General features: G+C 35.4%; 1 protein-coding gene across 1 annotated transcript in view; it reads left to right on the plus strand.

Moving 5' to 3' along the window:
- The window catches only part of lhfpl4a (LHFPL tetraspan subfamily member 4a), a 37,988-nt gene extending 27,399 nt beyond the window's left edge, over positions 1-10,589 (plus strand). The window contains exons 2-5 of the mRNA XM_067374274.1: positions 407-643; positions 3,017-3,033; positions 3,629-3,667; positions 10,536-10,589. Coding sequence (XP_067230375.1) covers positions 407-643; positions 3,017-3,033; positions 3,629-3,667; positions 10,536-10,589 — 347 coding nt within the window. The remainder of the gene's footprint in view (positions 1-406; positions 644-3,016; positions 3,034-3,628; positions 3,668-10,535) is intronic.
- The last annotated feature ends 1,312 nt before the right edge of the window (positions 10,590-11,901 follow it).

The following is an 11,901-nucleotide window of genomic DNA, read 5'->3' on the forward strand; positions in this document are numbered from 1 at the left end:
AATTAAATGAAGTATAAGCAGCGACACAAAATAATTATGTGGAATGAATATTAATTAGGAATTAAGAATGAATATGTAGTAGTGCAATACTGCTGTGTATGCACAGAAACACTGTAAAATAAATTATGCTCTTTTTATGACAAAATTTTTAATTTGCCTTAATTCATGTTATTAGTGTACATACAATTCACACATCTACTTCACTCACTGATCCTTTTTTTTTTATGAATTTTCGTTTTTATTTTATTTTTATTTTATTTATATATATATATATATATATATATATATATATATATATATATATATATATATATATATATATATATATATATATATATATATATATATACACACACACACACACAATATCCTTTGTCTCAGTCTCTCAAACTTTCTCTCTTGGCAGCTGTGTGCCTGGTGCTGGGCTGTTTGATTTTCCCAGATGGCTGGGATGCAGAGGTCATCCGGGATATGTGCGGAGAGGAGACAGGAAAGTACACACTGGGAAACTGTTCAGTTCGCTGGGCTTACATACTGGCCATCATCGGCATCCTAGATGCTCTCATCCTGTCCTTTCTTGCTTTTGTCCTCGGAAACCGCCAGAACGACTTTATGCACGATGAAATCAAGGCTGAAAATAAAGGTGAGAGGTGGCCTACAGATCGCTGTTTATGCATGCAGTCTTAAAATAAAATAAGCAGATAACATCATTCATAGTCAATCAATAAAGTGGTTATTGTTCAGTGTTGCTGTGGATTTTTGTGATTTGTTTGGGATAGCTTCAAGGTGCCATCATCTTGTTTTGTTTGGTCCTCTTTGGTAACTTTATGATGTGTAAGTAAGCTTGAGTGGCTGGGGGTATTTACACTTGGCCAGCTTAACTATTCAATCATGAACAGACCAAGTGTAAATGCCCTCCATGGCACATTCAAGATTCATTGCAATCCAATCTTAAATCACTTGAGGGGTCGGTTTAAGATGTGTTTCAGATCTCAGATCTCAACTCTTTCAAATGTTTAAGCATTTGCTTGACACATACGCAAGCTTTACTTCTTCCAAATGGGAATATGTAAGCATATGAAAGATTGGTATCCCCACAATCCACATGTGAGTGAGTAATAATGGATGAGACAGATGGACCAACCGCCAAACTCAAACATTAATTGCCATATGGGAAGAAAAGAGTTATCATCAGCACGGAAGTGATGCATGTGCAAAATGTGCACAAAAAAAGTGCAAAAGTTGTATTTAGGGGTAAGTTTTATTTAGTTATATTTAGGGGTACAACAGCTTGTCATTGGGTCAGTACACTTAAAAAGGTCAACCCTTGTTTTGCGTATGCATATTTATGTAACTAAGCATAAATAGATCATTTTCATTTGGATAGCAATCTGATCATTAAAAAACACATGAAGTGGCCAGGTGTTAATACCATCTTGAAATATAAAGAGAAGAACACTCTCAATTCCTTTAACGCATTCCAAATCAACTAGAGAAGTTGTCATGGTTACATGTCAGATTCCAGGAAGATAAGAGGATCTCCTGTTCTCTCCCCAGCAACTTAGCACTCTACAGCTGTCCTCTAACACCCTTGCACTCTGCTAATTAATTTGGAAAGAGGGTACATGTGACAGTATGCAGCCATTTGTAACTTGAATGTGTCATTTGCCCCCGGTTATTTTACCTGTCCAGAAGCCGTCTCCTGCTTGATATTGCAAACTGGTATTTATCATATTATTTTAATGTATTATTATAGTCATAAACACACTGGTTTGTAGCGCAAATTGTTTTACCGTTTACTGCATTTTGTTACTCTTCTAGTTATTTACCTACAGTATAGCCACTTGGAAGCCTGCACATTCAAAGAAAATAAAGCTTGTGGATACGCATGTGTTGAAGTTATATTGTCTGGCACTTTAAATGCTCAAGATCTTTAAAGTTTGGAGGATTCTAATTGGTTACCAGTGTTTTTATTCCTCCAATCCAACAATATTGTTATCAGTTATTAAAACTGTACATTTATAGTTATCATTCTTAGTGGCCTTTACTGTGGATTCCAGAGTATGGTCAAAACCCAATCACAGAACATAAACCTAAAAACTACCAGCAACACTTACATACAACTAACCAATATAACATCGAGACAAAACAAATGGCTGACAGATATTTGGACTAGACATGATCGTGAATAAACAGGTTGGGGATTGGCACAGTAAGCATGATAATAAAGAGCAGGACAGCAAAAAAGACAACACAAAACCTAAAAAGCTGAGGGCAGTGATACATCAATAAATACTTATAAATATGATATCCCTTGTCTTTGCACTATTCTTTTGAAGGCTTTGGGGAATAAATGCAGTACTAAATCTTCACACAAAACACCCACATTTTTCATGTTTTATGAGGACATTCCATGGACAATAGGATTTTTATACTGTACAAAAAGTGTATATTTTATCCTCTACCCATCACAGAAACCCTTCTGCATTTTTACGTTTTCAAAAAACAACATTTAAATGATTTATAAGCTGTTTTCCTCATGGGGACTAACCAGGACAAGGATTTCAGATATTGCCATCTTTGTGGGGATATTTTGTCCCCATAACGTAGGGTCTACCAGGAACACACACACAGAGGTTTGTTTTGCAATCTTAGTGAGAACATTCCATAGGTGTAATGGTTTTTATACTATACAAACTGTACATTCTATCCCCCAACACTAACCCTACTCCTAAACCTACCCATCACAGAAAACATTCTGCATTTTTACATACTTTTAGTATGTTTTTAAACTTATTTTAAATATGAGGACTCATGAAATGTCCTCATAAAACATGTTTACGTTGTAATACCAGTGTAATACCCATGTCATTATATAATTTGTGTCCTCATAAATCATGAAAACAAACACACACACACACACACACACACACACACACACACACACACACACACACACACACACACACACACACACACACCTTACTAAACAACCACTTCTATTCTGTCTTCACAGATTTGGCAGTATCCAGGGTAAGTCGTTCTGCTGCTATGACTCTTGTGCTTGTGTGGTGGTGTGAAGTTGTTGTGGTATAAACATTAGTCTTGTAGTACCTTCCTTATTATATGTGCTCTCTGTTGTCATGGTTAGAAATTAGCTTAGATTATTAGCACTCTGACATATTATTTATGAATGTCACTCAATGGGTAGACAATGAACACAAATCATAGCAAGGCATTTATTGTTTATAGCAGGAAAAAGACTGCATGAAAAAGTGCATGTGTCAAAAGCTGCAGAGCATGGAAGCAAATATCTGTCCTGCTATTGGTACTACATGAATGTAGTGCCTTTTGACCCTAACATATACAAGACTATTATTATTACAGAACATTGTAAACCAAAATATATTGTAAAATGTAAATGTTTCTCAATGCTAATGAGAGCTTCCATACAGTACATGTGGAGAAAGAATAATTTAACACATACGCAAAAAATATATTTGGAGTGTTAACAAGTCTACACGCTGCACATTTGGTACACCTGATTGTTGGTATTTTATGTATACAGTAAAATGTGTAAGTATAGTTACAGTGTCAGAATATTATTAACAGCAGGTTTCCTCCCCAGCAGCCTCTACGTGTAGGTTCTTCTCTTCGAGTGGATGGAGTAAGCTTAATTTTAGTACAGTTTAACTTCACTGTCTCTTATCAATTGATCCATTCCCTCAAAAAATATGCATGAAATCATAGCATGTAGCTTAATCCTTACCAAGGAACTTCACACGTGGAATATTTTCTGATTATTTCGGCTACAGTGCTGATAAAATAATGGTGTTTTACTCTCCCTTGTTGTGTCCTTTTGTGTGTACTGTTCTTTCCTTGGCAGTGGCGTAACTATTGTGTGTTTAGGTGAAGCAGTCACACTTGGTCATTTCACATTGATTTACATTCACATGTAAACCAACTTAATTAGAGGAAAATGTTTCGATCACTCCTCACTAGGGATGTAACAATTCACTCAGATCTCAATTTGATTAAATTCACAATGCTGGTGTGCACAATGCAAATTATTTTACAATATTTTGAATGTTTTTTTTTATGTATTTCTGAAATGTTCAATGTTCACATTTTTTTCTTCCAATCAATGCTGAATCTACTGTTAAAAATGAAGTAATGACAGACCTTAAAATTAAAATGCTAGAAATCTAAAAAATAAAAAATAAATAAAATCAAACAATATTGTTAAAACATATTCAGTTTTTCAGTAATTTTAGTAACAACCACATTCCACAGCCAAATCAACTCTCAAAACATTCAAATAGTGTTCTGCATGCATAGTGTGTACAGAGATGAACTGAACACCTAGTTATTAAGCTGTTTCTCTTCTCCAAAGAGAGGCTGGATTATATGAATTCAGTTATATTTAGTGTAGGTTTGTCTGACTTGAAAAGTCCCATCCTGCATAATAAAATGACAGAAATAAAAGGGATAGTTAACGCAAAAATTTAAAATATTCTGTCATCATTTGCTCACCCATTTACTCTTTGTTCCAAACCTGTATGCACTGGTAACCAAACAGTTTTGGTGACCATTGACTTCCATTGTATGGGGAGGGAAACAAAAACACTAAAAAATATTCTCAAAAAATATTTCTCAAGATATCTCCTTTTATGGTCCACAGAAGAAAGGGTGAACGACTCAAATAAGACAACTCTCCATTCCTGACAACTTCCATCCAGGTTTAATGGCAAGACTGAGTTAATTGTATGATTATTTACCCCAAGTTTAACTTTAAAATGCAACATGTAACAGTGAATCCCATAAAGCGTTTTTTGCACTAAGGCCCATACAAGTTACGCCACTGAACCCCACAATACCTTTCTAATTAAAGCACAGCCTCATACTTCCAGCCTAAGGAATTCTTGGAAACACAGTTTTGTAGCTCATGTTACAAAGCTGAGATGAGATGTGCCCACAGTCATAATAAAGGCATCTTAAAGAAAGAGTCTAGTATCAGCTTCTGGCTTCTCATATAAAAATACACAGAAACTGATCCTGATCATTTTTTTACTTTCAGAAAAGTTACCTCTTTGTGAATGAGTATCTTTGTGTGTGCTGTGCTCATTTGTTTCGATTTCTCCTTGAGATGAGGCTGCGCAAACCTCAATAGTGCAACCTTGTTACCATCAGTACATTATATACTACTTTCGATCGCCACTTACACTAAATGTAATAAAATCAGTCATTCTCGCATATTGGCGATTCCTTAGTTATTTTTACTTTATTTATTTATTCAAGTGTAAATGTCAAGCCCTGTGTAACAGCATTCTTTTCATCTTCTCTCTTCAGCTCTCTACATTTTGCTCACTAGTTAGTTCCCTGTCAAGTGACAGTGGTGCGCAGTGAAAGGGAGTGATTGACGGCTATATTAACCAACCCATAATCTTCTTTAAACTTAAGAACATAAAGATGAAGTTTAATTGGTTATGTGATAGAATGGTGTACCAGTCACTGTATGCTCACAGCAGGCACATACTGTGCAGTTAGCAAACATTTTGTAGAGAAATTAAAACAGGTCGCACCTCATCAATAATTTGCAAATTGCACTCGCACAAATGCTCCCAAATATATTTTGAGGTCACACACCTTAAATCTAGGGAGCATATGTGACCTAAATGGTCACAATTTAGAGCCTTAAAATATAAATATAAAATATTGCTTGTGTGTAGCAAATTATTGTTTGTGTAATCCATCCTTTACTGTAAATTGCATTTGCTCCCAAAACCCACAATGATTTATTATGACTCATGTGTATAATTTAATTTTTGTTAAATTGGCTGATGTTTCAACATGAGTCATCAGAAAGAGCTATTATTAAAACAGCCAGGAAGACCGAACCTCCATAGAGGCCCAATCTAATAAATGGCTATGTATGTTTGTGGAATACTTTGATGCGTTCATAGAATATTTGTCATATACTAAGTGAAAACAACAACAACAACAACTTGAAATAAGTATTAGCATTCAATAGGGCAGTAGTTCTCAATTCCAGTCCTGGCGACCCACCACCCTGCACATTTTGTAAGTCTCTGTTATCTGACACACATAGTTCTCCTAACAAACTGATGATCTGAATCAGGTCTGCTAGATAAGGAAGACATACAAAATGTGTAGAGCAGTTGTTTCCCAGGACTGCAGTTCAGAACTACTGTATAAAGGAGTCTAAGTGTAATGTTCAAGGGGTGTGGCAGATTATTATGTCACATGAATTTGTTTTTCCATATAAACTCCTTACCTTTGCAGGCAATTCATAATTTATGCAATCACTTATGTCTCTCTTGTTTCACCTGTTTTGCCATTCTCATTTGATTAATTGCCAGTGCTTTGTCTTTGTTTTTTATTGGTTCCTATATTCTTCACCTGTTTTTTGACTATGCTCTGCTGGTGCTAGTTTGTTTACATGCCTTGCTGCCCAGCTGATACATATTGGCAGCTCTGTTTACCTTCCAATGTCTTTCTGTTTGCCTTTTCCTGGATAATCCTCATTAAAGTCTGTGAACTGACCATCTGCTAGTGATTCCTCATTCAAACTTGGCATAACAATCTAGCCAGCATGGAATAAGAGGAAGGGTTTCAGCTGTGGCTCAGCAAGATGTTCTTTTGTATGCAGCCAGTATCATCAATCTAGGTGGTGGGCTCCATCACTGCTCAGGTCACTAATTTGATTCCTCTTCCAGTGTTTGCTGGTTTCCATCATTCAACCCTCGAAGCAAAATTCCCTAACATCATCATTCTGCTTCCTGCGATGGAGTGGCTGTGTGGGAAGCCCGCTCCCCTGTAGTGATGTTTTTCTGAATTCTCCAAGGAGATGAAGAAGTATTATCGTTCAGTTTACTACAGGGAAGCACATCTTCTCTTTCACCTTCACCAGAGGAATTGAATATTGGACTATGCCAGGGGTGGTGAACATCAGTCCTGGAGTGTCACAGTCCTGCAGAGTTTTTCTTCAACCCTAATCAAACACACCTGAACAAGCTAATCAAGGTCTGAAGAGTTACATAGCACTGGCAGACAAATAGGAGCTAACTGTCCTGAGTTAAGCATCCCTCTGAGCACCAGCGTCCTCAATGGTCAATACCTGGCTTAAATCTCCTAAGCAACCACTCCAGGGAGTGCTCTCCTTTCCAGTATCCACTGAAATGAGATCTCTTAAGGGTAGTTAACCCAAAAATTTCAATTCTGTCATCATTTACTCACCCTCAAGTTGTTCCAAACCTGTATGAATTTCTTTCTTCTGTTGAACACAAAAGAAGATATTTTAAAGAATGTTGGTAACCAGACAGTTGACGGTAGCCACACTGTAAAAAACACATGTGACATCTACAGTAATTTACTGTGTTTGTGCACAGAAAATTACTGTATACAAGTTCACAGTAGAATACTGTAGATTCAGTCAAAATTTTGCAGTAATGAAAGAAGTACTGTGTGAGTCACAGTAACCAGCAATGTCCTGTAGAAAATCCAAGTAACTTCCAATGTACTGTAGAGAACACAATAAATACTTATGCACTGTAGAAAATCACAGTAATTACCAATGTACTGTAGAAAACACAATAACCAATTATGCACTGTAAAAATCTCAGTAACCTATTATGTATAGAGAAGAAAAAACACAGTACATTGGCAGCTGGGTTGCCAGCCAATTACTGCATTTAAACTGAACTCACTGTAATTCAATTACATTTTCACACTGAAAAGAGAAAACAGGAGGCAAATGTATTCTTTAATAAAATGTATGTTAAAAATCTCCAGAAGGTCCCAGAGATTTTATTGTTGTCAACAGATCTAGCAATCAGTGAAGAATGAATACTGAAGCTTGTAATAATGGTGAGCTGTTTAACTGTGATTGTCGATAAATGGATATTCATATTCAAATCATGCAATATGCATTACGTATTTTAATTATTTATTCAGTTGGGCTGAAACAATATAACTAAAAAGCACTTAAGCATTAAGATCCGATTGGTGCCAATAGCCTAGCACACTGACATATAGTGCAATTGTGCCTCTGGTGTCCCAAGTTTGATTCCTGCCTTAAGGTTCTTTGCTGATCCAATTCCCATCTCTCCACCCCACAGTTTGTTTCTCAATCACTACACTGTTCTGTCTAATAAGCAAAAAAAAAAAAAAAAAAAAAAGCAATACTTGAAAATTAGTGAGTTTTACTTTACAGTTACATGGTTGCTACTGTAAATAATAACAGCGAAAATATGGTTATTTCTTCTACAGTAAGTTACTTGTCACTAGCTGCCAGTTAATTACTGTGAATTTCACAGTCAGTTTCTTACAGTACATTGACTTTCATAGTATTTTTTACTACTATATACTATGGAAAACAGGATGACATTCACTGGTGAAAAACATTGTAACTACAATTGAGCTTGATATTGGAAAAATGTTAATAATACAATCAAAGTGTCTGACATTATATAAAGCCACAATACTAACATGGTGTTTAATTATTTAAAAAAGTTTTTTTTTTTTTTTTTTTTTTTTTTTCTGCATATTGCAATTCTACACTAACATGCAATTTTCACTGGTTTTAAAACACACCACGCTGGATAGTACCTGGCAATCATCATAATACTTTAACGGTTGGTTACATATCCTTGAAAAAACTCCTTAGATCCAAAAGCTAATTCCAGCGACTTACCTATGATGAACTGACAACAACTGAGTGCGTGGGCATTTCACTCACATTGGATTCATGATTGGTTGACTGCCAAATTTAAATATTAGACAGAACAATAAAATAACGTTATAAACCGGTTAATGGTAATTTCAAATTAGCGTTTCTATTCAGAACAATTAAACTTGATTTCATTTTTGTTTATGTTCCTGTTAAAACTTCATTAGTTTCCGTTTGTTTTCATTCCTACATTTTTTATCTGATAAGAATGCATGCAATTAAATTACGATGGAAATACTGAATAAATCCCTTTATGCGCATAAAAAAACTTGTATGACTTTGACTCAACAGTGGATGTGATTGGAGAACTGAACTAACCAGTGGAGAAATTCTGAAATCATTCTGAAATGCCTGAGCCAAAGTCTGTCATCAAAATTATTTGATTTATTTTTCATTTTTATTACAGATATGTTGCGCCAATTTCCCAGGGAGTGACGAATTTGTTCTCTTGAACACGTGGAATGGAAATGGTGCTTTATTCTCAAATGTTTTATGCAATATTCCAATTTTGTGCACAAGTTAAATTTGCAGATTTGCATGGAAACATAGCTATACTGACATCTCTCCTTCTGTTCTTCATTGTCTCAATGGAAGTCACCTGGAACTTGCATTGACTTCTACCTGCAGGAACATATTCTTGTTTTGCAAGAAAAACTAAAAACTTAGTTTCTTGTAACACTTATAGGCTATAAGACCAAGCAGGATTCTTTAGTACGTCTTAAGTAGGAATAAAAGTTTTTGAAGAATGTCTCAAGTTAAATGCAAAAACAAAAGGAATTAATGTTTGTAACCTTGCACATATAGAACACTAGAGAGAGCTAAAATCCACTGGGATGTTGGATGTGCTTGTTTGATTGAACAGACAGCACAAAATTTAAGCACTGTGTAAACTGTAGTTTTACCACATTCACAGACATATTATATGTATATTATATGAGCTATAGATGCATTGTTTATACAGAAAATACTTTAGTCTCTCTTTGGTTCGGTAGTTGTTTTCTACATTTTCCTTAAGATTCAACGCAAAAACGGGACCAAAGTTGGTTAGGAGGTAGGAGGATGTGCTGTCTGTCTGAATGAAACCTTTCCCTTCTTCTGTCAATCAGTGCTGACCCAAGCTATGCCATACTACTCCTGTGTCATCACTCCTCCAATCCCTCCTTTGTTTAAATGTTCTCAGACAGCTAAAAAAAAAAAAAAAAAAAAAAAGGCCAATTGATTAACGGAGTGTAACACTGATTGCTCCTGATTAGGTCAGTAATTTTATGCTCCACTAATTCAGGGGTTTGGACTGTTGGGTTGTGATCTTTACCGAAGTGATGTTTGTTTAATTATTTATACTTGAAACTAACTTATGTTTGATTCCTTCTCACTGGGCTTAAAGGGATAGTTTACCCAAAAATGAAAATTCTGTCATTATGTGTTCATTCTCATGTAATTTCAATATGAGTTTTTATCTTCTGTGGAACACAAAAGAAGATATCTTGAAGAATGTTGGATACCCAATTATTTTGGTAACCACTGACTTCCATTGTATGGACAAACAAAACAAAACACTGTGACATTTCTCAAAATATCTTCTTGTGTTACTCAGAAGAAAGAAAAATACAGTTGTGGAATAACATCAGGGTGAGTAAATGATGACATAATTTTCATTATGGGTGAACTATCTCTTTAAAGTATAGTTAATTCTGATTTTAAGGTCTGCACTGCTCTGTATATAATTTTTTTTCTTTCTTTCTCTCTCTTTCTTTCTCTCTCTCTCTTTCTTTCTTGTATATTTTAGATTGAGATCCGGGATACCAGGGACCCTCGATTCGGTGTCCAGCGGTTTCCGTAATGAGACAGCATCCTCCCTACTTTATCTACTCCTCCATCCCTCTCTCCTTGTCCTCAGGCCTGTGTCTCTAATCTCAGTCAGGATGCTGCTAGTGCAGCTCTTTGTAATATAAAAAAAAAAGACTGGAATACACTTCAAGAAGAGAACATATTCAACATAAACCTATTTAAAAACCATGAGAAATTAAAACCAATAAAAAGAAGAAAAGATCAGCTTTACATAAACAACAACTCTGGGAAGTAACAAGTTATACATATTACTACTGTTATTTAATAATGCTTTGATGACAATTATGATGATAGTCATGATTATGCTTGCAACAGCGATATTATGTTCAGACTTTCATATTTTATCTAAAATGGGGAACATATTTCTAGCTTTAAGAAAATATATGGATTCAATGCATATGTACAAGAGATTGGGTGCTACTCTGGACATGCAGATGAAAAGGAAAAACATCAAGCCAAAAATTTAAATAAACAACAAAAACAAAACAAAAAAAGAAAAAAAAAAGAAAAAAGAAAGAAAAAAGGGAAAAAAAGAAAAATTTTGTACAGCACCAGACGTAATTTTGAAGACCATCTTTTTCTGACAAATTTTGAATTCCCCTCTTTGTACATGTGGTCAGCAATCAGAGTTAATTGATTAATTAAATAGTTAAATTGCAAATTCTATATTTATATGGATACAGGGTACAGCCATTAAGCATTTATTCACCCACATCATATTCCGGAGTGGATTTAACAGATAAACAGATTATTTTGTCTCTCAGTTCACCTGAAGGTACCAATGACCATTCTATGACTGTGCAGCAGAAAAGACTAACAACAGCTAAATACACCGCTATCCCACCGACATCTAATTTTGGCATGCAAATCTCTTCTTACATTTCTTTTTTACAGACACTTCCTCTCTTGATATTTCCTTTTTCAATGAACTGTTGTGAGATTTATGATTAGTGATTAGCACATATTGTTTGGACTCTGCTACATTAATTTCATAATTTATCATTTTCTTCAGTGTTTTGTGGTCAAGGTGATTTTTTTTCCAATTATCATTTGTCTTGAGAAAAAGCCCTGCATGCTGCATTTTACTCAGGCCCTTATCTGCAATTTCCCACACTATGTAAGTAGAGCACAGTGGTACAGCACAAAGTTAACCGTAACACATCTAGGTGACCCCTGCTGAAAAATCCAGTGTGTTTATGCTAGTTAGAGCTGGTATAGTGCTGGTGTAGTTGGTGGACCAGCATAGTCATGCTGTTATAAAGCAAAACTGAGCTGGTCCACCAACACTCCGGCTTCTCATGCTG

Source organism: Chanodichthys erythropterus, chromosome 21 (genome assembly GCF_024489055.1).
Source record: "Chanodichthys erythropterus isolate Z2021 chromosome 21, ASM2448905v1, whole genome shotgun sequence".
NCBI lineage: Eukaryota > Metazoa > Chordata > Actinopteri > Cypriniformes > Xenocyprididae > Chanodichthys > Chanodichthys erythropterus.